Source organism: Oryx dammah, unplaced genomic scaffold (genome assembly GCF_014754425.2).
Source record: "Oryx dammah isolate SB20612 unplaced genomic scaffold, SCBI_Odam_1.1 HiC_scaffold_9, whole genome shotgun sequence".
In the NCBI taxonomy this organism is placed as follows: Eukaryota; Metazoa; Chordata; class Mammalia; order Artiodactyla; family Bovidae; genus Oryx; species Oryx dammah.
Genome location: NW_024070193.1, coordinates 49,167,960 through 49,195,520, shown reverse-complemented (window position 1 = coordinate 49,195,520; position 27,561 = coordinate 49,167,960). Strand labels below are relative to the sequence as shown.

At 45.8% G+C, this 27,561-nt stretch overlaps 2 protein-coding genes across 2 annotated transcripts in view; both read left to right on the top strand.

Annotated features, from left to right (window-relative positions):
- ITGA9 (integrin subunit alpha 9) overlaps positions 1–27,561 on the top strand; it is a 367,824-nt gene that overhangs the window by 164,878 nt on the left and 175,385 nt on the right. Inside the window, exon 16 of the mRNA XM_040246228.1 lies at positions 13,953–14,102. Within this exon, the coding sequence (XP_040102162.1) occupies positions 13,953–14,102 (150 nt within the window). The remainder of the gene's footprint in view (positions 1–13,952; positions 14,103–27,561) is intronic.
- Positions 17,715–18,358, top strand: LOC120867834 (ATP synthase subunit d, mitochondrial-like). The gene has a single exon (XM_040246230.1). It carries the CDS (start codon positions 17,778–17,780, stop codon positions 18,282–18,284), a length of 507 nt encoding a protein of 168 aa, XP_040102164.1. The 5' UTR covers positions 17,715–17,777; the 3' UTR covers positions 18,285–18,358.

Sequence of the window (27,561 nt, the reverse complement as noted above, 5' to 3'; positions counted from 1 at the left end):
GCTATTTATCTGACTTCACTTAGTATGATCATCTCAAGTTGCATCCATGTTGCTGCAAATGGCATTGTTTCATTCATTTTTTTTTTTGGCTTGCTGCTACTGCTGCTAAGTCGCTTCAGTCGTGTCTGACTCTGTGCGATCCCATAGACGGCAGCCCGCCAGGCTCCCCCATCCCTGGGATTCTCCAGGCAAGAATACTGGAGTGGGTTGCCATTTCCTTCTCCAAAGCATGAAAGTGAAAAGTGAAAGTGAAGTTGCTCAGTCGTGTCCGACTCTTTGCGACCCCATGGACTGCAGCCTACCAGGCTCCTCCATCCATGAGATTTTCCAGGCACGAGTACTGGAGTGGGATGCCATTGCCTTCTCCGTTGTTTGTTTGTTTGTTTTTTGGCTTAGTAATATTCTGTTATCCATGTATGCTTTCTTTATCCATTTTCCCATCCGTGGACATTTAGGTTGCTTCCATGTCTTGGCTGTGTACACTTATAATGAAAGGAAATGCTAAATTTTAGTGAGAGGTTAATAAAAATAAAAATGTACATGTTTTTCTCCAAATTCACAGACCCCCTGAATTCTATTCTAGGTTAAGAACCTCTGCTTTGTGATATAATTTTGGTTCAAAGTATAAAACCAACAAAAACCTATGATTTATGTAACAGGCAGTAATAAATCATCAGCTCTCCAGGGCCAGTTCCCAGCCCTCTTCTTTGGGCTCTGTGCCTTCTATAAAACACGACGCCTCATGTACAGGAGACAAAGATGCTTCATGAACAGCTCTAAAAAAGAAAAGAAAAGAAAAAAAACAGATTTGCCTTGAGGAGGCCTAGCGCTGATCTGTGTCTTTAATTCATGGAGTGCTAGCTCTTATTTTTCTGAGAATGAATAAAAGAAAGGCAAAGTGAAACCATGAGGTGCAAGTAATGGAGAGTGATGGTCAACATGATGGTCTGCGTGTAATTCCCACTCTTTTCCCCTGATGACTCAGATCTGCTTGTGTTTTGGTCACACATGAGCTCTGGGTCATCCCTCATACTTTATTCAGCTTTTCTCACCTCTTTAACGAGATTGTAACCAACAGATTCAGTGTGGAAAGTGTGGAATTGATTACAAGGTCTCCAGCATCTGGTTGCCCAGAAGCAGAAGCCAAAATGGGAATTTCTGCCAGAGATGTACTGAAAGCATGCATGTGTCCAACTCTCTGTGGCCCCTTGGACTGGAGCCTGCCAGGCTCGTCTGTCCCTGGGATCCTCCAGGCAAGAGTAATGGAGTGGGTTGCCATTTCCTTCTCCATGGGATCTTCCTGATCCAGGGATTGAACTCACATCTCCTATGTCTTCTGTATTGACAGGCCGGTTCTTAACCACTGAGGCACCTGGGAAGCCTGTGCTGGAAGAGTGCTCCCAGAAGTGAGGGAAACAGGATGGGGCAGGGAAAAAAGTGGGTTAAGGATGTGGTCTCACAAGAAGTCCAGCCTCAGCCTGGTCCCACGAGAGAGCTCTGGAGTATGAATCACTACTTCCAGAGCTTATCCACCCGGAGGCCAGCTGTCAGACCACTGCGCCAGCCAGCCAGTGGAATGGGGCACATACTAGTTTTCTATGCTACAGAAAATGTTGCAAATTCAGTAGTTTAATACAAAATCCATTTATTATTTCTCAGTTTCCATAAGTAGTCTGAGCACGGTCCAGCTGGTCCCCGGTCAGTCCCTCCGGTGTCAGTCAGGTCACATCTGAGGTTGGAGTCTTCTACTAGGCTTATGTGGCTGGTGCCAGAGTTCATGCCCTTGCAGCTGTGGAGCCCACAGCTGCTTGCTTCTTCAAGGTCGGCAGCAAGAGCATCTCCTGCCTCCAGCCTCTTAGCTCAGGGAAGAACTAAGCCCTCCATTAAAGGAGGCCCACCCAGATCATCTCCTTTTTGATCAATTCACATTCAACTGATTGGAGACCTTCTTTACATCTGCATAATCCTTTCACTGTTGCAATAGAATGTAAGTAACATAGTCATGGGAATGTTTATCCTTCCCACACTGGATGGGAGGGGCATGGGTCACTGGGGGGTCATCTTAGGATTCTGCCTATCCCAGGGCATCCCCTGAAGGCATCTCTGGAGGAGGAGGGTCCCATCAGTCAAGGACAGTCCTCCCGAGAAGACTGTAGGTGCGATCCAATGCCTGTATAGCAGCTGCGGGAGGGGGTGCACCAATGGATAGAGGGCATCTGGGCAGGGCACTGAGGTCATCTGCTCTGTATGGGACTCTCCTGACCTCTGTAGTGGATGGAATGGAAACTCCTTGGTAGAAACCACTTGCCTCAATTGTAATCCACGCTTCATGGTGGACATGCCTTAACATAAGAAGATGCAGAATGCTTTCTGACATGATGCTTTAAAACAGTGATTATTTTTTAACACTATCAGACCCAACTAAACACATACCCCTTTTTATAATAAATACTTAATAACATCACTACAGTCATTAGAAGATAGGGAGCAGTCAAGGCTGATGTGGAATGAGCTGCCGTGGGAGTCTTATTTCCACCCCTTGTCCTGTTTGATGTCACATTTTTGTTGGCAAGATGGGCCTGAGGACACAGAGTCTGAACAAGGAGGATTTGTGACCTGCCGACCAGCATCTCCTGGGAGCGCTCAGGGCCTAACTGGTCATTATCGAGACCTTTTGCAGTGACCACAATCTGCCTTCTGTGTCCCATTTTTCTCCCAGGAAGAGGCTTGGATTCACAGGACCCACAGGGCTGTGGGCATCAGAGACCTCCCTGGCCACAGCCTCCCTCCCTGATCCCTGCCACATTTGTGCCCCTTCACAGAGTCTGGTGGTACAGATGAAGTGGGATGCTGTCACTGTGATCTGGCTCTGCCAAGTGGTTGAGGGTGAGATGTTGAGCAAGCAGGGACTCTTGTCTCTCCCTCCCTCCAGGTCCATATTTTATCTTTATATTGTGCATATGTATATAAGTATGTATTTCTGCTGCCACAAGTTTTTGTAACCCTAGTTACTGTGTGAGGTCAGGTTCCCTGGATGCAGAGCTTGAGAGAGGGATTTCCTTGCACAGGATTTATTATTGAGGAGCAGGATGAGGCTGGAGAAGTTCATCAAGCTTGTGACCTAAGCTGGAGAGCAGCCTCAGCCTGATCACATGGGAAGCTCTGGGCCATGAAATGCACCACAGAGTTGTCCTGCCTTGAGGCAAGAGATAACCTCTTTTTTACCCCCACGCCAGTCAGTCATTGCCAGTGAGGCTGGGAAGGGGGCATAAGAACTCCTAAGTGAGGTGGCTCTCATTTAACCAAGGATGTTTCTCCATACGAGGCAACCAACTTGCAGCTTGGGGTGTGGGCACTGGTCCCGCTGAAGTCCCGTCCTCCTCTCTTTCCATCCTGTTGGTCCTTCAGACCACCTCTGGGCTTCTTACCTTAAAGCTTGCTTGAAAAACTGTTAACAGTCCCCACTGCACACGGAGTGATGGACCTTCACCTCGTTTCTGAGGTCCTGCCAGCCGGTTCCCTGCTGCCTTCCCTCCTTGCCCTTCACTCTGTGGTCTTGACCCACACCCCTTTGTCAAGTGGTGATGATGATGGTGATGATGCCGTAGATACAGTGAGCTCTTCCTGTTACCAGGAGCTCTCCATGGTGCTTGGCATCTGTAGTCTTTCATCTTCTCAACAGTCATGCAAGGTTTTCCTGCCCAAGCTGTTTTACATCTGAGAAAACAGGTTTGGAAGGATTAAGTTACATGAGCAGCGTCACACAGTTTGTAAGAGATGGAGCTGGGACTCCTCCCTTAGACCCACGACTGTCGATGTCAAAGTCCTTACTCTCCACCTTGTCTGCGGCCTCTGTTCCTCGACACACAGTTGTCTGTTAGACCGCCACATCATCCCCACCAACTGCTTCCCATTCCCCCATCAGCCTGCTGAACATCTCATCACCTTCTCTCTGAGGATTCTTGACACTCCCACTCCTGCACCTTTCGGGGTCAGAGGTAGTTCCCTCTCACGAAATTCCCACACTTCCTATCCAGGCATCTTTTTGCTCACACAGTCCTGCCTGCCTCCTCTCTGCTGCCCCACGCCTCACTGGTACCTGGGGCAGGTACACAGCAGCCAGGTGTTGGCTGCAAGCAACCTAGTTGATGTTTTTTCCACTAGAGAGACGACTACAATGTCGGTCCACTCAGCCCTTCACTCCTGCCTGCACACGCCTATCGTCCCAACTCTGATCTAAGTGTCCTGTCCTGGCTGCTGCCTCAGCACACTATTGTCAAGAGACCCAGGGAGTTCAAGGCAGAGCTGAAATCTGGTTCCTGCAGCTGCGGTTACCACTGTGAGCCAGCCCCACATCACCTCCCTCCGCACATGGCTTACACTGTAACGACAGCTTTCCAGGTAGGGGCTGAGGAGGAATAATATTCTCAACAAATCTATTATTTGATGCTGTTAATAAGATGTACCCCCACTTTAGAAACTTTAAATAGGAGGCTGAGGGAAGGCCTTTGATTTAGGGAAAGACAGCAGTAGAAGACAGAAAATAATTAACTGCCAAACTGTGTCCTCAGGACCCTGGAGGACTGAGGTCAGAGGGCTGGTGTCCTCAAGAAAGTCCCATGGAAGTGGCAGCCATGGGCTGGGCCATGGAGGGTGGAACCTGTTCCATGGGGATAAGAGCACTACAGACATGGAGTCAGCAGAGCTGAGGCATAGGTGGGGACTGCAGTCGGGCCTGAGCAGATGCACTTAGCACGGTTGTGTCCTCTTACCTGAAAGCTTGCTTTATCAGGTCAAGGTGCAGAGAGGAGTTTCCAGGATTTTCACCTGCTTGCTCAGCCAAGTCAGTACTCCCTCCCCCTTCCCACTTCTCCTTCACTATTGACGCCAGGGGGTCTCAGGGCATTTCTGTCCCAGTGTGAGGATTGAGGCTGACATGCCAGCTGGATGAAGGGCTTGTGGCTGAGGGTTGTGGAGCAGGAAGGCCTGCCTGGAGACTCTGGCCATATTTCTTTTGCTGGTAACACTGGGAATCTTTTCTTCTGTGTTAGTTTCATAGTTAATTAATGTTTGTTGCTCAGTTGTGTCTGACTCTTTGAGACCCCATGGACTGTAGCCCACCAGGCTTCTCTGTCTGTGGACTTCCCATATTCACCTCCAGATATTTTTATCAGAGCCACCTTGGAGGTTTGAAGATGGGTGATAGGAAGAGAAAATTAAAACAAGAAGGGAGGAACATTAGATTCTAAGACAGCATTCCATTTCCTCTGGAGGACACAAAAGCTGGATAATCTCCAGGCTGGGCCAGTTCCATGTGGTATCACTTAGCTGTCAAGTGATACATGGTGTTATCTATGGTATAATTAACACGTCTCTTTGCAAAGAACGTTCTACAAGGATGTGTCGTGCTCTTAGAAAATCGTTTCCAAAGTCAAAACTTCTAATCTCCCATTAGCATGTTTTGGGAATGAATGCAGAAAAAAATCCCAAAACATATAAACATATAAGTTGACTAAATAAGCAATCCCCACTTAGGCACACATACTCTCAAATATAAAAACAAACCTTTTCCAGTATCCAAGGAGATATTGTTTTATCTTTGAAGAGGAAAAAGCATCAATGGGGTCATGTGATTTTCATAGATAAACAGAATAATTTATGCAAATATGTTACTTAAAGAGTAGTGAATGCTTTCATGCCCTTCCTGGGCACTGATGCCTACCAGGGGATCGTACATTTCAGGCTGATAATGATATCCATTTCCATGTGATATTACATATAAAGTAGTGTGTGCATGTGTGCTCAGTTGCTTGAGTCATGCTTTTGTGACCCTATGGACTGTAGCGCGCCAGGCTCCTCTGTCCAGTCAATTCCCCAGGCAAGAATGCTGGAGTTCTTTGCCAAGCCAGGGGATCTTCCAGACTTAGGGATTGAACCCACATCTTCTACGTCTCCTGCATTGTCAGGCAGGTTCTTCACCACTAGCACCACCTGGGAAGACCAAAGTTGTATCTAGTCAGATTAAAATCTCTAATCTTGTCGAGAAACTTACAGAATTTTCTTCCTTGGTATTAATTTAAATTTTCATTTGTTTATTTTTTAATTTATAGAACTCTAAATGAAACCACGTGTGGCCTTAGCTTGTTCCCTAGTGAAATGGGTCCTGGAGACATGCACTGTTCATTTTGCAGCAGGGTGGTTTTCACAGATTTTTATATCAAAATTGCCATTTAAAAGATTGTGGTAAAAATAGCAGTCAGTTCAGTTCAGTTCAGTTCAGTCGCTCAGTCGTGTCCGACTCTTTCCAACCCCATGAATTGCAGCACGCCAGGCCTCCCTGTCCATCACCAACTCCCGGAGTTCACTCAGACTCACGTCCATCGAGTCAGTGATGCCATCCAGCCATCTCATCCTCTGTCATCCCCTTCTCCTCCTGCCCCCAATCCCTCCCAGCATCAGAGTCTTTTCCAATGAGTCAACTCTTCGCATGAGGTGGCCAAAGTACTGGAGTTTCAACTTTAGCATAAGTCCTTCCAAAGAAATCCCAGGACTGATCTCCTTCAGAATGGACTGATTGGATCTCCTTGCAGTCCAAGGGACTCTCAAGAGTCTTCTCCAACACCACAGTTCAAAAGCATCAATTCTTCGGTGCTCAGCCTTCTTCACAGTCCAACTCTCACATCCATACATGACTACTGGAAAAACCATAGCCTTGACTAGACGGACCTTTGTTGGCAAAGTAATGTCTCTGCTTTTGAACATGCTATCTAGGTTGGTCATAATTTTTCTTCTAAGGAGTAAGCATCTTTTAATTTCATGGCTGCAGTCACCATCTTCAGTGATTTTGGAGCCCAAAAAAATAAAGTCTGACACCGTTTCCACTCTTTCCCCATCTATTTCCCATGAAGTGATGGGACCAGATGCCATGATCTTCGTTTTCTGAATGTTGAGCTTTAAGCCAACTTTTTCACTCTCCTCTTTCACTTTCATCAAGAGGCCTTTTAGTTCCTCTTCACTTTCTGCCATAAGGGTGGTGTCATCTGCATATCTGAGGTTATTGATATTTCTCCTGGCAATCTTGATTCCAGCTTGTGCTTCTTCCAGCCCAGCGTTTCTCATGATGTACTCTGCATAGAAGTTAAATAAGCAGGGTGACAATATACAGCCTTGATGTACTCCTTTTCCTATTTGGAACCAGTCTGTTGTTCCATGTCCAGTTCTAACTGTTGCTTCCTGACCTGCATAGAGGTTTCTCAAGAGGCAGGTCAGGTGATCTGGTATTCCCATCTCTTTCAGAATTTTCCACAGTTTATTGAGATCCATACAGTCAAAGGCTTTGGGATAGTCAATAAAGCAGAAATAGACGTTTTTCTGGAACTCTCTTGCTTTTTCCACGATCCAGCGGATGTTGGCAATTTGATCTCTGGTTCCTCTGCCTTTTCTAAAACCAGCTTGAACATCTGGAAGTTCACAGTTCATGTATTGCTGAAGCCTGACTTGGAGAATTTTGAGCATTACTTTACTAGGATGTGAGATGAGTGCAATTGTGCAGTAGTTTGAGCATTCTTTGGCATTGCCTTTCTTTGGGATTGGAATGAAAACTGACCTTTTCCAGTCCTGTGGCCACTGCTGAGTTTTCCAAATTTGCTGGCATATTGAGTGCAGCACTTTCACAGCATCATCTTTCAGGATTTGAAATAGCTCAACTGGAATTCCATCACCTCCCTTAGCTTTTTTCATAGTGATGCTTTCCAAGGCTCACTTGACTTCACATTCCAGGATGTCTGGCTCTAGGTGAGTGATCATACCATCGTGATTATCTTGGTCTAGAAGATCTTTTTTGTACAGTTGTTCTGTGTATTCTTGCCACCTCTTCTTAATGTCTTCTGCTTCTGTTAGGTCCATACCATTTCTGACCTTTATCGAGCCCATCTTTGCATGAAATGTTCCCTTGGTATCTCCTTTAGACAGGTTTATATGTGTATGTGTGTGTTGTCTGGCTTTTCTAGTTGTTCTCAGTGGGATGGTAGATCTTCAACAAGTCCCTCTGTTAGTATTATTATTAGAAATGCAAAAATCCTCAGTTACTTTTAGAAGAATCTTTAAGCTCATGACAGTTCTAAGCTGTCCTATAACACTTTAACTACCATTCTCATAGTTATGATTATTGAGATAACAGAAAAGACCTCAAGACTTCTCATTTCTCTGACTGCCTGCAAGGTAATCATAGACAGTAGAGTTGGGAGTGCAGTAATAGAGTTGGGTATAGAGCAGAGGAATTCTGAGAAAGGATATAGGAGGGAGTGGACAAAAAGATCATGTTTGGAAAAAGAAAAATATTGAGGCCTTTAAAACAAAAACAAAAACCCATAGAGGGTTTTTCCCAAACCAAATATCTGGCTTAATGCTAGCTGCTTATTTGTTGGCCTTCTCTGTTATTTGCAAATTGAAAGTAAAACCAACCCTTCCTGTTTTCATTTCGTCTACTATTGTAGCTGCTAGTTAGCTAAGGAGGATAAAAACCCTTTATTTCTTGGAGAAAAGCAGTGTGAGGTCAGTTTCTAGTTCACCTGGCTGGTCAAGAGGTGTGTGATGCTTGAGTCCTATTCGCATTGGGTCATGGCATGGCTTGGAATAGAGTCCCCCAGACAGTGGTGCGTATCTTCCATCAGCCAGGTAAATGGGAGCTTTGACACTTATACTCTGTTCCACGAGTAAAGGAGACAGAAGACTTTGGAACTTCTGACTCTCACAATAGCCTAGATGCCCTAGGATAATAGGGCAGAGGGTCCTCTCCTCTGGCAGGATCTTTGCGTGGTTGGCCCCTGCCAGTCACAAGTATACCCTGGTGGGGTACACTTCGATTTCTTCTGAGTTACTTCAGTTCAATTTTCAGAGCAAGGTCATGAATGACAAGGAAAAGCTTGAACGACAAGGAAGAGCTCCCCATGAAGGAACGGGGGTCCTCAGTTACGTTTCCTTAGGGGTCTCTCTTGCTGTTGTCGGCAGACTCTCCTGGGCCCTGTGGTCCTTTCTCAGGGCCCCAACACAACAGCTCTGTGTGTGAGGTGTGCCAAGGGAGAAGAAAGGTGTAATTCAAAGGAGAGCAAAGCCCATCCCTGGGAGGATAAGTGACAAGCTCACAGTGTAGACAGAGGGTCTGTAGTGAGTTTGGATGGGCCAATGATGGGGAGGCTGGAACAGGGGAACAAGTTTGTGGTAGAGAAAGGAAACCTGGGGTTTTAGGCCCAAGTCAATGTATTCTGGGAGATGCTTTGTGGAGTTGGCATCTGGAGGTGAGACGAGGATTTCTGTGTTGTAACAAAACTCAGTAGGTTCACTGCTGAATTACTTAGACACCCATTCCCTCTCCTGGTGCCCCGTGGTGACGAGAGGCTGCCAGGTCCACCGGGGGGCATCTTCCATGGGTTCTCTCTCCTCCCCACCTCTCCTCACCAAGCTCCAGTCATCTCCCTCGGCTGCTTCCTGTCCCCCTGCTGTGTCCTGGCCTGGTCCTCTTCCCAGGAGGTGCGTGTGTTGGTGCGTGCCAAGGCGCTTCAGTCACATCCGGCTCTTTGCGACCCTGTGGACCATAGCCCAGCAGGCTCCTCTGTCCATGGGATTCTCCAGGCAAGACTACTGGAGTGGGCTGCCATGCCCTCCTCCAGGGGATCTTCCGGACCCAGGGATGGAGCCCAGGTCTTTTATGTGGCCTACACTGGCAGGCAGGTTCTTTACCACTCCCTCCCAGGTGGTACTTACTAGTGGGAAAGAATCCACCTGCCAGTGCAGGCGTCGAGAAGTAAAGAGATGCGGGCTTGATCACTGGGTCAGGAATATGCCCTGGATTAGGAAATAGCAACCCACTCCAGTTTTCTTGCCTGGAAACTCCATGGTCAGAGGAGCCTGGCAGGATACTGTCCATGGGGTCACGAAGAGTCAGATGCAACTATGGTGACTTAGCATACACGTTTTTCCCTGGGGCCCCTGTTTATACTGAACCCAGCAGACCTATACCCATCAGTCCACTTCCATGCTACACCCTGAGGGATCTTTCAATAGCATAGCCTCCTTGCTGGCCTCCGCACCTCCAGTCTCACCCCATCCATCCAAGAAACCAGAGGGATTTTTCTGTAACACAGCCTCTTGCATCACCTTACCTGCCTGCCAGCTCTGCCTAGAGTTTAGATTGAAATCAACACACCCTGTAAGTCCCCCTGACATCTGATCCCTGCTTTAGCCGTCTCTCCTCCCACCTGCCCACAAGCCTGATCTTCCCACTTTTGCAGAACACAAGTAATCCACTGGATGGCTGTGGCCTCTCCCCCTGCTGTGTGTACCGGCCATGCCTGCTCTCTGGCTGATGTCTGTCTGTCTTCTGACTGAGTCCAGGAGCACCTCCTCTGAGAAGCCCGACAGCCCTTAGTCCAGATCTGGTGCCCCGTTTGTGTTCCCAAAGCTGCCTCTATCTTAGCGTGTGTTGTACTAGGTCATCACTGCCTGCCTGTTGCCTTCAAGGTCTGTTTCCCTGGGGCCCAGCATGTTGCCTGGGGTAAAGTAAGCACCCAATAAATTTTGAATTGCACATATGTCAAGTTCCCTATAAAAATCTCAGCCGCTGCAAAATCAGCCACCAGTCTGAGGTTTCTTTTCCGTGCAGCCTTCTTCAGTTTTCAGAACAGGAGACTACAGTAGATTTTTACCAGGAAGGAGTTGGACGGTTGGCTTTTGGTCTGTCAGAATAAGTGTGTATTCAGCTTGGGTAGTTTCAGTGTGTCGTGGTGAATTTTTTCAAGCAGTAAAAAATTTCAGCGTTTAGGGTCTGCGCCCAAACCATAAACCTCCGTCTATATCCTAAGGGGTCCCTTCACTTCAGTGCGGCGCTGAGCTGAGGGAAGCTGCGCAAAGGAAGCCATGAACTGGTGCTGCCACCTTTCCTTTGCGGCTCAGATAAAACAAAGCACAGTGTGGGCAAGAAGGGCTGTCCTTTTGGGAGTGCCGGCTCATTCCTATTTGCCATGCCCTCCCCTGCCTCCACCCGCAGCTCAGTGTGGGGTAGGACCCTTCTGCCCAGAGCTTTTGGGACACGTCATAAGAACGTGTTTCTCTCTCTCTCTTTTTTTTTTTTAAGAACGTGTTTCTCAAACATCTTAGTTAAAACTGATTCATGCAATCAGAGCCAGAGCACAGCATCTGTACCCCTAGATGTCGTGGTTCATCACACATAGCTGTGCCTCAACTAAGGCTTTTTTCCATGTTGGTCATGGCTTGGATGGCACATTTAGAAATAGCCCTCATGTAAAGTCCATGTTAATTAGTTATTTGTCATCTATTCACATTCTTCCTGGAATGAGGGACGTTTTTTTCTTGCCCTGTGTCCCCCTAAGTAGTTAAGTACTATTTCAGGGTGAGGTCAGAACAATTGGGATGATTTTTAAACAGCATTTGATAGACTTCAAGGAAAGCAGTTTTGCTTCTGGTTCTAAGAATGAGTCCAATTCTGTCACTTACTGGTTTAGGGGTGGAGCACAATTTATTTGAGCTCTGGGGCCTCTGTTTATCTCATCTGTAAAATGGGAGCAACACAGTCTACCAGCTCAGGTATTGTGTGAATTAAGTAAAAGGATGTCTGTGGGAGAGGTTGGCTCAGTTTCTGGAATACATGTGGTAGCCAGGAAACATTCAGTGACTTCTGCCTCCCCCAGCCCCATCCTCCGTTCCTCCCACAAGAATAGCATCGTGTAGTAACTGACTTCTTTTGACATGAAGGATTTAAATGCAGAACCTTAAGGCAGTCACCCTTAAAGAAACACTGGAGCATTTATTTATCTGTGAAAACATTAAGGCTGCACTCATTCACTGTTCTCTGCACCCAGACTTTAAATTCTGTTTTGGAGAGTCAGTCAGTAAGGCACCTGGATCCCAGGTAGGTGTTTTGCTCCCAGAAAGGACATGAGCATTAAAGATCTGCTCCTAAAATCTGAAATTTGGGAGAATTTTCTGGAAGTATCTTACCCAAAGCTCACCTATCACTCCCCTGAAAAGTCCTGTGTTTTTTTCTCAGCTGATTGCTTTTTTGAGCCCAGAGATAAGCCGCCTGCTGGTCACTCAGACTTCCATCCCCAAAGTGATTTGCCCCCCACGCCCCACATGCAGCAGCCCCATCTGCTTCCCCTCCCACGCCGCTCTGGCCCGGCTGCCATCTCTTCCCCTGGGCTGCTGTGGGAGATTTTCTATGTCTCTAAACATGCTCTGCTCCACATACATACCCCCATGGAACTCCCTGGAAACACAGGGTTCTGTGCCCCAGTAAACCTGGGGCCACCCTTCTCTTTCTGGGAAGCAGTTGCTGTAAAACATACAATAAACAAAAGACTCAGACCCCTCTGTTTAACCTGGTGCCCCCCCCCCCGGGCTTGTTCAATCACAGACCCTTTCATTTACCCCCCTCCTGGGGAACTGAGGCTCACAGACCTGTCTTAGAGAATGCTGCTACCAAATGGTCAGATGGACTGCCATTCATTCATGTATTTAAGCAGCTCTGAGTCCAAACGCTGGTGGGTAAGGACCTCTGTGGAAAAAAAAACTATGTGTTAAAAAAGGTTGGGGGTGGGTAGCTCTATGTGCTAACCTGGAACCACCTCCATGGTACATGCGGAGTAAGGAAAGCAAAGTGTAGCCGTCAGTTACCTGAATGTGCTTAGACTGGACAGATGCCCTGAAACTGATGGGCATGTCTGTCTCTGGAGGGGCCGCTGGGTATCCAGGGGGGTGGGGTGGGGTATGAGCCAGCTCCTCACTGTGTGCCTCTTGGGAACTTTAAAACTTTCTACTGTTTTGAACACTGCACTTGCCTGCTTCCAACTCCCCCAGACTTTACACAGAGTGTAGTTTGAAGTCCTTGGCTCTGCTTGAGGTTTTGGGGTTGGGTGGCCTCTGCCCGCCCACCTAGTGCCTCTCACTCCTGCTTGTCTGCCAGCTCCTGCCATCTCTCCTTGATAGATGCAGGCAGTGGAGACATGGCTCTTTGGTGCTGCTTCTCAGATTTGCCCTGTTCCCCTTGGAAGCCCACCTTCCATAGCGTGTGCTGCCCAGGGATGCAGGGAAATTAATGCTTTACTCCTGCCTCACTCTCTAACTCGTGAGCCTGGGGGAGCCAGAGTCGCGGGGAGGCAGTGGAGCAGACTGGAGCAGAAAGGCCAGGAACTCCAGGATAGAGCTGATGTGACTCAGAGTCCTTATTAGCCTTGTGGCCTGGGGAACTTGTGCCTTCATCTTCCTTTTATTATACAATGGAGGGGAGTAAGCCCAGCTCTCATGCTTTGGGTGTGTGGCTTACCTCTCAAGAACACCTTGCACGGTGCCTGGCATCTTGTCGGTGCTCACTGGGACTATCAGCCTATCACTCCCTTGGCTCTTGAAGTCCTAGGATCTGAATGAAAGAACACAGGCCTGAAGTCAGACTTCACCCCTAGCTCCAAGGAGCCCAGCGCTGGGAAGCCATCAGGCTCCAGTGTCTACAGGTCCCCTGCCTTAACACACAGTCTGTATTTATCTCAACTTAGAAGAGCGCTGATGATCAAAACACCATGGATTGGAAGGGTTAGTGCTGTGAGTACAGATGCTCGCCAGCCCGCCAACTAGCTTATAAGAATATTTGGAAGATGACTAAGGTAATGTCTTCCACATGCTAAAGAGACCATGATTTCACACCACGCAAGGTAGAGTGGGAAAACCCCCGCTCATTAGCGGAGTGACCTTGGACAAGACAGTCACTGCCCTTGGCCTCATTACCTCATCTTAAAATATGAAAGCAATAAAATCCAGCCTCACAAGGGTGGTTTGTGAGGCTCACATGGGGCGGTCCATGCGGAAGTCTTTGTAAACGGTTGAAATGCTCTGCACATGTCAGCAGCGCCCGCCGCTCACATGCCTTGTGTGTATTGTTTCAGCGGAGAGTACAGGACGTCATCAGCCCCATCGTGTTCGAGGCCGCCTACAGCCTGGGTGAGCATGTGACGGGAGAGGAGGAGAAGGAGCTGCCAGCCCTGACCCCCGTGCTTCGATGGAAAAAGGGACAAAAGATTGCCCAGAAGAATCAGGTACCTGAAACTCATGATTGGGACCCCAGGTGGCAGGTGCACACACACAATAACGGCCCTGGTGGCATGGGAGCCCGAGGCTGGGCACACCCCCTCCTGGGCCTCCCTTTCCCAATCTGCAAAATGATGAAATGTGTGATTTGGGGGTTTGTGTCTAATAACCATACGATTGAAACTCATTGATACCGGGGTCCAGCCCCGGTGGATCCAGGGAATTCGAAGGGTGGACGGAGTCGGCGAGGACAGACTTATTTATTTATTAATATAAGATTAGATTAGGAAGAAATAGTGTAGTAGGAAGATTAAGTGGAGAAAGAGGGCTGAATAGCTTGGATTACGCGGAAAACCAATAAAATTCCAGACAAGGAATTTGCACCATCTACGTTGGGCCACTGGCGCTCGCTTGAATATCTAAGGGTGCCTCGCCTTAGGCTCCCTTTCACGCGGGTCTTAACAGCCAGGGCAAGTAAGTACACTTGGCGAGCCTCCGCGCCCCAGATGGAAATTCAGCCTGAAATTAAAGTAAAGAGGAGAGTGAGGGAAAAAGAGAGAGAGACATGGGGGAAACCAGTCCAGCGACTGGCTCCTGCCCCTATTGTTTAGAAGGCCTTATATACCTTTCAGATTGTACATAGAGATCAATGGGTAATACAAAATTATGCAGTGTTAACAGCCCAGATTCTTTCTGTATATCTTTTTGTATACAAAAGGTCTCAGGTGATTTACGTTATCTTTTGGCCAAGAGGCTTGTTAACACTTTTTGGCTCTCTTTCTTAATGAATGTTAATTTCGTTTCCCCTAAGTGTTTTTCTTTAATCTGCATCTCCTTAAAGCGCTAAAGTTACATCTCTATAGAACAAAGGCGCAGTGGGTTATAACAAAGAAGGTACTTAACTCAAAGATCTAATGTTGCTAATACCAGGTCTACTACTTGTTTTTCTATATACCAACTATATCTAAAAATAAAGGATATGAAAATTTGGCAGCAAGTATTGGCTCAACAAATGAAACTTTTAATCAGTCCTATTCTAATGACTTTGACTCCTCGGAAGCCCTTACATTCCTAGGATGTTTTAAGCTTCCTGTGCCTCCTGCGGTCAGGAGGCCTCAAACAATCACATGCACAGCTGTACGAGTCCTGCAGGCAGGCTAGAAAGCCATCAGAGGGGTTTTTGGATTGAAACACTCTTTCAAATGCAGAAGACTAAAGCCCTGAATTGACTTTTTCCAGAGAATGTCAGAAGAGTGGAAAAGCAGGCAGATTATTTTTTGGGGGGTGGATGCTCAGGAAATGCCAGGGGGAACTCCTGAAGTCTGATCATGGCCTTGCGTATGTCAGCTTCCTCCCTCATGACCTTGTCACGGGTGGGATTCCTCACGCTGGCTCCCGACACATTGAGGCTATTCCCAAACAATTAGAAAATGATGATTCCTTTGAGGTCATGAACTGGCTGCTTGGTCTCTGCACTTGCATCCTTTTCCTGCAGTATTTCCAGAGCTCAGATCAGTACCTAGTGAGTGCTCTACATACATGCTTTATTGATGGGACTGTGAGTGGGTGATGAAGCAAGAACTTCCTCTTGTTAGGATCGGTGGTTGAGTTGAGAAAGCTCAGCTCAGTCGTCTTTGGAAGGCAAAGCACCAGGAGTGCAGGCTGTCACCATCCTCCCCGAGCTCAGCAGATTCTGGGCTGTGCTGCTGTGTGGAGGAGCTGCAGGGCCATGTGGGATGCAGGCTGTACAAGGCCATACAGAGTAGGAGTGAGCCGTGAGCTAACACTACGTAGCAGCACTGGCCTGTCTGCCCCAAGCAATCTGGAAGATGTACGGTGCTGACTCTGTTGCAGGAAATATGCACGAAATCTGCGATCCCAGGTCTGAGTCTAAATCTTTCTCTATCTAACACTCAAGATCATCACAGATCCAGGACCTGGAGAAGGTCAGACAAAACTGTTTTTTGGCTATACCAGATTCCTGGGTGGGGTGGGGACAAAGCTGTGGAACCTCTCACCAGCCCCACCCTCCACAGTTCTGACTGCTCTGAACTTGTGGGAAAACTAGCAGATGAGAGTTGTAAATAGAACCTTAGAGAAGAGTTTGGAGTTTGAGATGTAAGATTTTTACCAAGATGTCCCCATTTTCTCCCAAAGTCTGTGCCCTGTGGTCTTGGGTCAGGTTCCCCAGAAGCAGTGCCTAAAACAGGGGTTTGGGAGCACTTGGTCTAATGAGTCGGTGTTCTTAGAGAAATCTGTAAGGAAAGGGAAGGGGGTGAGCAAGGATGTGCTCTCAGGCAAAGTCTAGCCTTGGCCTGAGGCTGGGAGCTCTGGAGCATAAATTACACCAAAGAGCCACCCTCTCCTTGAGGGAAGGGGCTGATCCTTTGTACCCCTTATTAGTCAGCCATTGGCTGACTATGGGGGGTGGAACTATGGGGGATTGTATGACTGACTATGGGGGATTGTAACCATCCTTGAAGGAGACTCCCTCTAGCTGTGGACAGTTCTCCTAAAATTAGAGAGACTTTTTTTTTTTAAGGACTCACCAACTTGCAAGCAGGATAAACCTAAAGTATCCTAGGTACATCATTTTGAAATGTCACTACACCTAAGACATAAGGAAAATTCTTAATGCTTCCATGACAAAGAATACAGGATGGTTATAGTGGGGAATATATGTCCACTCACAACATAATTAGAGTCATGCTGAGTAATCCATTAGACTTATTAGTAAGATTGGAAGCTAACGTATGTGAAATAAGGGCTTCAAAGCTCTGAGAAAAGGTGATTTTGAAACTAGGGTTTTATACTTAGCCTAAAAGTCAAGCATGAGGTTGAAATAAAGTCATTATTCAGACAAGCAACTACCCAGAAAGTTTACATCCCTGGTAACCTTTCCAAGGAAGTTACCTAACATGCACTCCAAGAAAAAAGGGTGACAACTAGAAGGAGCAAAAAGTTGAATGTGAGAACAAACTCTTAGAAGTCCAATGATAAGAAATTTCAGGATTACAGTTGCGCAGCATGTCTAAAAAACAGTTGATCAGTTTAGAGCAAGGGATTAATGAACTTTGAGAAGAATGAAGCCAGCCATAGACAGAATGATAAGAAAGCAGCAAAAAATCAGGATACAGTGTAGATAGAATGTATGTTTTCTATGGATTCAAAAAATGAAGGCAATCAAAAACTCCCAGAAAAGTAAAAATATGGCTAATATGTCATGGTTCAATATAAAGCATCACATGGTAGGATGTGAAGCCAGTAGAACAGTATATGGAAGAGAAGGATCTTAATACTAGAAACACTGCCCCTTAAGTAAAAGTTGAGTTTTCCGGTAGTTTAACTTTGTACCCGTGTAGAGGAGGATTTGCAATCATGACATTTGTCTTGGCTCTGCTGTGGACATATCATGAGGCCATAATACTAATATGTGGACATATCATGAGGCCATAATACTAACACTGTTCATTGGTGTTCAGTATTTATAATCAAACCCAAATCAGAGCTATGGTTATAGTGCCTAATATACATATCATTAAATTTTACTGCATAGAGTTTAATATAGGACAACAGAAGTTGTTATAATATCTTAATGTTTTAAATTAGTGAGGCAAAGATATTGTAAAACCTGATGAAACAGTAAAAAAGCTGTTTATTACTTAAAATTTCAAAGGTTACCCATGTCGGTAAAGGATCTCAAAATGGCTGGACGGAAACTTGCTCTAAAAACCATTGACTGGGTAGCTTTCAGGGAGATCATCCCCCAAAACTGGAAGGCCGTGACTAACTCCTTGAAGTCCTGGAACGAGACCCTCACTTCCAGGTTGGCTACTCTGCCTGAGAAGCCATCTGCCATCGACTGGGCTTACTCCAAGGCCAACATGGAAAAGCCTGGCTTGATGGATGACTTTGAGAAGAAGTTTAATGCCCTGAACGTTCCTATACCAGAGGATAAATATACTGCTCAGGTGGACGCTGAAGAAAAAGAAGATGTGAAAAGTTGTGCTGAGCTTTTGTCTCTTTCAAAGACCAGGATTCAGGAATATGAGAAAGAGCTGGAGAAGATGAGGAACATAATTCCATTTGATCAGATGACCATTGAGAACTTGAATGAAGTCTTCCCAGAAACCAAATTAGACAAGAAGAAGTACCCCTACTGGCCTCACAAGCCAATTGAGAGCTTATAAGCTCAAGTCTGGGAGAAAGCTCTGGCCCTTGAATTACAAACTCTGGACATTAAAAATGATTACATAGTAAAAAAGAATCGCAAAGGTTACCAGTAGAGCAGTGGTTCTTAAAGTGTGGCCACCCAACAAGCAGTATCAGCCTCCCTTGGGATAATGTCAGAAAAGAAAATTCTTGGGTCCCACTCCTGACCCTTTGAATTAGAAACTCATGGGGTGGATCCCAGAAATGTTAGTTTTAACAAACTGATTAGGTGAGTCTGATGCAGTTAACATTTGAGACAGTAGAAGAGCTAAGAGTAACTATCTATCTACCTGTCAAAACTAGGAAGGTAAATGGTAGGAGGGGACCTTTATGTAGGTGAGTTCAATTCTTATCTATCATGGAAGGAATTCAGTGAAATAATGTCTAAATCTGATAAATCAAGAAGAAATAGGATTGATACTACTAATTTTCTTGGAATTTTCTAGTATTTTCTAGGGACATGGAAATAACCATCCAAAGAAACAAAGGGACATAACCACAATGGGTAATAGTGGTTCCTCCTGAGAGGAGGACTCAGTATAGACAGGTGTGGGGTAGAAGGTTATTATTTTAACCACGTGATTCTTTGGTTGAAAATAAAGTGAAAGAAAAATATTGTCCTTAGATTGAGAAGATTGTCTAGGAGCCTGAGAAAAAAATTGGGGAGAGTGATCCTTGCTTTACTCCTTCCTTTTCCTGATTTTATATATATATATATATATATATATATATATATATATATATATTTTAATGATCTTCCTCCATGTGTCTTCCAGATGTTGGCTCAGTTTAAGGGGGATAAAAATTCTGAGAGCTAGGCCCACTGTGTGAAGCAGAGCTGTTTTTTAACTTGTGTATATGTGAGACGTCCACAAAGAGCATCTGACGTCTTTCACAGGAAGGAATAAGCTCATTGGAGGAATAAGCTCATTGGAGGAATAAGCTTCATTTTGCCAGATAACATTAAAATGTAAATGCCATAGTCTCTTCAACCAAAAGGCATCAAACCCATGTTGGTGCACAGGACTGCACAATGGAGCAGGTTAAATTATGGTAATCTTTTAGAGTCAAGAGTCTTCCCCCATTGATGGTCTAGTTCAGGTGGAATAACTGCACAGACAGTGCATATAACATGCAGTCAGTGACTAAAGCATGTTAAGTCCAGGCTTACTGATGGATCCCAGGCTTTTGGCAGAGAGTAAGAGTGAATGAGGCAGGCAGGAGGCCAGACCTTCCCTCTGCAGGGTGAAGAACAGTCTTGGGAGAAAATGGCCTCCAGGGTAGGTGCTAGGCTGTCTGAGTGAATAGTGGGGTTGCCACCAATGCTGAGGATGGATTGGGATTCTGGGCATTCAGGGGATATTGGCTCTCTACCCTGAAAACCTCTGTAGGACATACAGCCTATGGAGTGCATTTTTCCACCTTAAAATTATAAGGAAAGCAGAGACCTGCCTGTCTGTCTCCTCAAGAAATATTTGATATAAAAGTAACAACAAGTGTTTTATCCATTAGTCAGAAGGGTATTTAAAAGAACTATAAATCTAAGAGCAGTTCAGTTAATTGAATGTCTGCTACATGTAAGACCTGGATAAAAAGATAAATGAAACTTTGCTGTACTAGTAGACTTAGAGACTATAAGAATAACATATACAGAACAGAAAGCCAGATTCAGACTAATGTGTGTGAATTTCACTCTGAGACCTCTTCAACTGAAGATGCTCCAACTCAATGGACATAAATTTGAGCAAACTCCTAGAGATAGTGGGGAACAGAGAAGCCTGACATGCTACAGTCTATGGGGTCACAAAGAGTTGGACATGACTAAAAGACTGAACAACAGCTCTGCAGAAGGGAGAATTGGAGGGAGATTCATGGAGGAAGTAGGATTTGGATACTTGGGAGTGGAGAGGTTTGACTAACAGAGAAGGGACTGATGGATGCTAATGGTCTTCCATGTGGCTGAAGTGAGGGGAAGGAGATGGGCCTTCAGGGCTGGAGGTACAGTCAGACAATCTAAGGCTACCTGGTTACTGACCAGGGAGTTGGACCTGATTGGTCTTGTAGGGAACAGGAGATGATCACATCTTCTTGAGACAGTCTGCTTGGGCGGGGGCGGGGGGTGGGGTGGGGAGGGCCACCAAGGAGCTCTCACAGTGGCTCCAGCGGCCCCTTCTTGCAGGTCAGTTCATAAAGGTCCTGTCTGATATACTCATAGTTCCTAGAGGGTCTTCGCTGCTGAAAGAAGGTAGAGCAGCCCTGGGAAGCCTGCTGGCCTGTGTGCTGGGAAAGAAGCAAGACTCTCACTGGGGCCCTTATGTTTCCCCACCAGGTGAGCATACTAGTGGCGATGACAGAGGCCCTCGTTTCACACCCTGCACACAGAGTAGAGCTTTGGAAATGATGACTGCTCTCAGGTTTCCTCAGGAGGACCCCAAAGGGACCTGCTGGGAGCTGGGTTTCCAGGCCACCCACTGCAGTAGACAGAATGGACCCTAAAGATGCCCATACCCTCATTCCTGGAATCTGTGAATACGATGCATTACATGGCAAAGGGACTTTGCCGATACAACTAAAGTTATGGGCTTTACAGTAGGGAGGGAATATCCAGCCAGGCTTGATCTTTATCCACCTGGAGGAAGGAAGGTGGTAGAACAGAAGGTCAGAGGGATCTGAAGCTTGAGAAGAACTTAACCTGTCATTGCTGGCTTTGAAGATGGAGGAGCAACTTGACAAGGAATGCAGACAACCTTGAGGGGCCAGGAGAGGCTCCCTGATGAGTGTCAGCAGGGAAATGGGGACCTCAGTCCTACAACCACGGGGAAATGAATTCTTCCAATAACCTGAATAAGCCTGGAAGCAGATTCTCCCCCAGAGCCTCCAGATAAGGACCCAAATTAGGTAACACTTTGCTTTGGGCTGTTGATCCCCAATACCTAGCACTGCCTGACTCACAGAGGTTGCTCAGTAAACCTATCTCAGTGAAGAGAGTCCTTCTGAGGGAGCACAAGGCTGGGTCCTCCTGTGGGGTTTGGACGTCATATCAGAATGTCTCCACTACAGATTCAGCAAAGCTCTATATATGCTCTGTGAACTCTCTAAGAATTCCTCCCAGGCAGGAGAACCTGGTGTGTGATTTAGGACGATTTTCCTACACCACAACACATTTGTGCATGTGTGAGTATATTTTTTTTCAAAGACCAAGATGAAGGAGACATGGCTGGTAAAACCAAAGACACTGGCTGTGTTAAGAATACGCACTTTGTCATCTTTCAAGGGAAAGGTGAGCTGTTTTACTCTAATATTAACATTTTGCTATGTCAAAGCCATAAACTCTGAACCTCCATTGTGCTGGAAACCATCACCATCTGGACCTCCCACCCCAGCCCCTCAATGCCAGGATGTATTGGGTGCCAGCACTGTGCCCGTGAAGACTCACTGTTTGTTCAACCTGGACATTAGGTAATGCTTTCCTGGCTGAGGTGCCTAACTGGCTTCAAATGCTGTTATTTGCAGCTAGAAGGTTTATTTTCATTATCATATACAAAGTCTCTGCAGAAGAAAGGAAAGTTGAGAGACTGGCAGGGAGGAGAGAACAGAGGAACTTCCAGACATCAGAGCTGGACAGGTATCAGCGACCATCCAGCCTGGGGCACACACCTGGATTCAGGGGAGCAGACTGGCCCAGTGGAGGAGGAGAAGGTGTGTTAGAGGAGGAGGTGTCTACCTTCCTCCCTATTTCAGCCAGATTAATCCTACTTTTATAGGCATCATCTGTTTGGCATCAGCTTCTGGCTAATCTTTTCAGAAAGAGCACCATGATGAAATGTGTGGGAAAACCATCTAGTTTCGGGTACATGTATGTGAGGAGAACAAGTGCGTCGTTAGCGTCACTGATCAGGATGTCTGGCTGTGTCTGCAGCTCACGCTTCCCGACAGGGTTAATCCAAAGAGCAGAGGAACATGTATACTATCATGTAAGAAACGAAGTGCCAGTCTGTGTTTGATACAGGATGCTTGGGGCTGGTGCATGGGGATGATCCAGAGAGATGATATGGGGTGGGAGGTGGGAGGGGGATTCAGGATTGGGAGCTTGTATACACCCGTGGTGGATTCATGTCAATGTATGGCAAAACCAATACAGTATTGTAAAGTAAAATAAAGTAAAAATTAAAAAAAAAAAAGAGCAGAGGAGAGGACACACCTCCTGTCAATGGCCAGGCTGTATTTGCAGTCACCTGTTGAATTTTTACAGCTGCTTCTTCAATGTTAGATTTTAGCTTTACAATTTTTTAAAAATGTGGGATTCATTTCATTCTTTCTTTTATTCTCTATAATATTCAAAGAAGATTTAGTATTTGTCCTTATCAAACTCTTATAAAAATTGAAGAGAGAGGAACACTTCCTAACTCATTTTATGAGGCCAGAATTACCCTAATCTCAAACCAGATAAAAACAGCACACAAAAAAGAAAACGGTAGCCCAATATCTCTGATGAACGTAGATGTAAAAATATTCAACAAAATATTAGCAAACTGAATTATGACCGTTATCTTTGCAGTTTCTGGAATGGGTATGTTCTGGTCCTCTAAAACTCTTCTCAGAAGAAAATAGTCGCTTCCCCCAAATCTTTAGCCTGTAAAGATTTCTTCTGTATTGTCCTGCCTTATTGAAAACCTCCTCCGCAAGCATGTGGAGTGCATGTGTAAACAAGCGAGGGTGCACGTCCAGTGGACAGTCTCTAACTGGGGAAGAAATCCTAGCCCCTTTCTCATTATCTTCTGAGATGACTCAGGGAATCAAAGGCCAGACTCTTGCTGCTTGAACTGATGCCTGGGGCCCATTCAGGTGAGTTTCTTGCAGAGAGGGGAGGAATCTTCTCCAGCTTGAAGCCATCTTTCTTGTTCCTAAATGCCTGACTACCTCTAACTCAGTGGCTTTTAGAACCTGGCTAGCATAGTCTTCCTTTCCTCTGACAGCACCAGCCCTTTTCCTTGAAATCATTGGTTCTGTTTCCTGCATCTTGTGACTAATTAACAGTAACTTTCTTTAAACAAAAACAAAAACATAGAACTCAAATGATTCCAGGGTAAAAATCAAGACTAAGAAATTCTGGCCCTTCGAAAACAGAAGAGGCTTCCCAGGTGGCATTAGTGGTAAAGAATGCACCCTCCAATGCAGGAGACGCAGGTTCAATCCCTGGGTTGGGAAGATTCCCTGGAGAAGGGCACAGCAACTCACTCTAGTGTTCTTGCCTGGAGAATCCAAGGGGCTACAGTACATGGAGTTGCAAAGAGTTGGACATGACTGAAGTGACTTAGCGCGTGCGTGCGTGCGCGCACACACACACACACAGAAGAAGAAAAGAAAGATATTCTGGTCCTGGGGAAGTGGGGGAGTAGGAGATCCCTAGAGAAGAGTTGACGCTGAGGTTGTAGAGGGACATGAAATATGGTATGGAAAAGGCCTCCCAGTCCCAGGCGGACCTGGAAAGGGCACTGGGAAGGTCCAGAGGCCAGATGCAGGCCGAGGTGGGCAGGACCTCTTTGAGCAGCTCCACTGTCCACCCAGTTATCACAGGGTTTGACCTAGATCATCAAAATATTGCCTTCAGGCAGCAGGGGTTGTTCTTCCAACCATAGGGCCATGACGTAAACTAAAGGGTTCTCAAAGAGAGAAGCATTTATTCCTTCCAGGTTTTCCACTGAGTAATTAGAGATACCAAGGGAACATTTCACACAAATATGGGCTTGATAAAGGACAGAAATGGTGTGGATCCAACAGAAGCAGAAGACATTAAGAAGAGGTGGCAAGAATACACAGAACAACTGTACAAAAAAGATCTTCAAGACCAAGATAATCACGATGGTATGATCACTCACCTAGAGCCAGACATCCTGGAATGTGAAGTCAAGTGGGCCTTAGAAAGCATCACTATGAACAAAACTAGTAGAGGTGATGGAATTCCAGTTGAGCTATTTCAAATCCTGAAAGATGATGCTGTGAAAGTGCTGCACTCAATATGCCAGCAAATTTGGAAAACTCAGCAGTGGCCACAGGACTGGAAAAAGTCAGTTTTCATTCCAATCCCAAAGAAAGGCAATGCCAAAGAATGCTCAAACTACCACATAATTGCACTCATCTTACATGCTAGTAAAATAATGCTCAAAATTCTCCAAGCCAGGCTTCAGCAATACGTGAACCGTGAACGTCCTGATGTTCAAGCTGGTTTTAGAAAAGGCAGAGGAACCAGAGATCAAATTGCCAACATCCACTGGATCATGGAAAAAGCAAGAGAGTTCCAGAAAAACATCTATTTCTGTTTTATTGACTATGCCAACGCCTTGACTGTGTGGATCACAATAAACTGTGGAAAATTCTGAAAGAGATGGGAATACCAGACCACCTGACCTGCCTCTTGAGAAACCTCTATGCAGGTCAGGAAGCAACAGTTAGAACTGGACATGGAACGACAGACTGGTTCCAAATAGGAAAAGGAGTACGTCAAGGCTATATATTGTCACTCTGCTTATTTAACTTCTATGCAGAGTACATCATGAGAAACGCTGGGCTGGAAGAATCACAAGCTGGAATCAAGACTGCTGGGAGAAATATCAATAACCTCAGATATGCAGATGACACCACCCTTATGGCAGAAAGTGAAGAGGAACTAAAAAGCCTCTTGATGAAAGTGAAAGAGGAGAGTGAAAAAGTTGGCTTAAAGCTCAACATTCAAAAAATGAAGATCATGGCATCTGGTCCCATCACTTCATGGCAAATAGATGGGGAAACAGTGGAAACAGTGTCAGACTTTATTTTTTTGGGCTCCAAAATCACTGCAGATGGTGACTGCAGCCATGAAATTAAAAGACGCTTACCCCTTGGAAGAAAAGTTATGACCAACCTAGATAGCATATTGAAAAGCAGAGCTATTACTTTGCCAACAAAGGTCCATCTAGTCAAGGCTATGGTTTTTCCAGTGGTCATGTACGGATGTGAGAGTTGGACTGTAAAGAAAGCTGAGCGCTGAAGAATTGATGCTTTTGAACTGTGGTGTTGGAGAAGACTCTTGAGAGTCCCGTGGACTGCAAGGAGATCCAACCAGTCCATTCTGAAGGAGATCAGCCCTAGGATTTCTTTGGAAGGACTTATGCTAAAGTTGAAACTCCAGTACTTTGGCCACCTCATGTGAAGAGTTGACTCATTGGAAAAGACTCTGATGCTGGGAGGGGTTGGAGACAGGAGGAGAAGGAGACGACAGAGGATGAGATGGCTGGGTGGCATCACTGACTCAATGGACGTGAGTCTGAGTGAACTCCGGGAGTTGGTGATGGACAGGGAGGCCTGGCATGCTGTGATTCATGGGGTTGGAAAGAGTTGGACACGACTGAGCGACTGAACTGAACTGAGGGGGTATGGAGGTAGGCAGGGGGCATGAAGCAAAATCTGTACCATATTTGTTGTTTAGAGGGAGACCAACAGGACTCCTCCCATGGTTTCAAAATCTGAAAGGACAAGTTATAAAGACCCTGAGATAGAAAGAATTTCTCAACTTTAAGTTTATAAAGTATTTGTCTTTATTTTTGTGGACATGCTATTCTTTGGAAGCAAGTCTGTCTACATGACCTGCTTTTAAATACCAAGTTAAGTCATTTAGGTACAGGACTCAATAGAGATGAAATTCCCGGGACCACCCTGAGCTCTTTAATGTGCCACATTAAGGACAGCTTTCCCTGGAGGAGGAAATGGCAACCCACTCCAGTATTCTTGCCTGGAGAATCCCATGGACGGGGCAGCCTAATGGGCTACAGTTCATGGGATTGCAAAGAGGCAGACATGACTGAGCAACTAACACTTTCTTTCACTTTCAAGGATGACTTTGGATTCTGGAAAAAGCATTAAAACAGAATTGGGAGAGAAACCTCTTACACTCAGGTCATGGCATGTACATATACACGCATGTTTAATACTGTGCTAGGTGCTGGGGGCTGCAGCTGTGAGTTACGTATAGCTGGGACCTCTGGGAACTTATGTGGGACAATGAGAGGAACTACAGTTCAGAAATGTCCCTCCTGTTGTCCAGGCAGAGATCCTCTGCAAAGTCAGATTTCTCATCAGGAAATGTCTCACTCATTTTAGCTTACAAATAGCCTTGGGGTGGGATTTGAAAAGCATTAATTCCCACGCAATCCAATTGTCTTATTTTCTCAGGTCTCAGCATGGGACTTGGTTGCCATAACAACCCTATAAACACTGTCTAACCTATGTCAATGATCGTATATATTTTAAAGCTAATATCACCAACTCCAAGAAACTGATCCTCCTCTGAACGTGACAGCTGGGATAGACTAAGAATCTTACTTCCTGCTAGATCAGAAGGGAATTTTTTTTTTTCCCAGTGCAGATTCTGGTGAGAGAAAAGGGGCCCTACAAGGCTTAAGCAGCTGGGAGACCTGCTACTTTGAAGTCAGTCTTGACCAGGGCAGCCACTGAGCCATCACACGCATCCAAGGTTGTTTAGGCCTTGGTGGCCACAGCTTTGTGAGAAAAACACAGCTAGCTTCAGCCTCTGTGCTCTGGTTCAGAGCAAAATGTAACCTGAACTGAATTCATTGTGTTCAACCCCCACCTCCTCCATGACCTAAAGGGAACGAAGAAACAAGTATCCAAATTTCTAGAACAAGAATGGGCAGGCTACACTCTGCTGGCCAAATCCAGCGTGTCTTTTTTTTTTTTTTTTTACTTTACAATATTGTATTGGTTTTGCCATACATCAACATGAATCCACCATGGGTGTACATGTGTTCCCAATCTTGAACCCCCCTCCCACCTCCCTCCCTATACCATCCCTCTGGGTCATCCTAGTGCACCAGCCCCAAGCATCCTGTATCCTGCATCATGCCTAGACTGGCGATTCATTTCTTATATGATATTATACATGTTTCAATGCCATTCTCCCATCATCTCACCCTCTGTCTGTTTTTATAGATAAAGTTTTATTGAGACACATCCATGGCCATTTCTTTAAATATGTCTGCTTTTGCTTTAGCAACAGAACTGAACAGTTACAGCTGAGACCACATGGCTCACTAGGTTGAAAATATTCACTCTCTGGCCCATTACAGAAAAATCTGGCAACCTTCCTCTAAAAGAAGAACAGTAAGGACTGGGGGAGAAGCTGGAGAAAGGATTTTGAAAAGAAAAGTATCTTCTCCAGAAAAAGCTGAGGTGAAGCTCAGGGTGAGGAAGGAGCCAGCG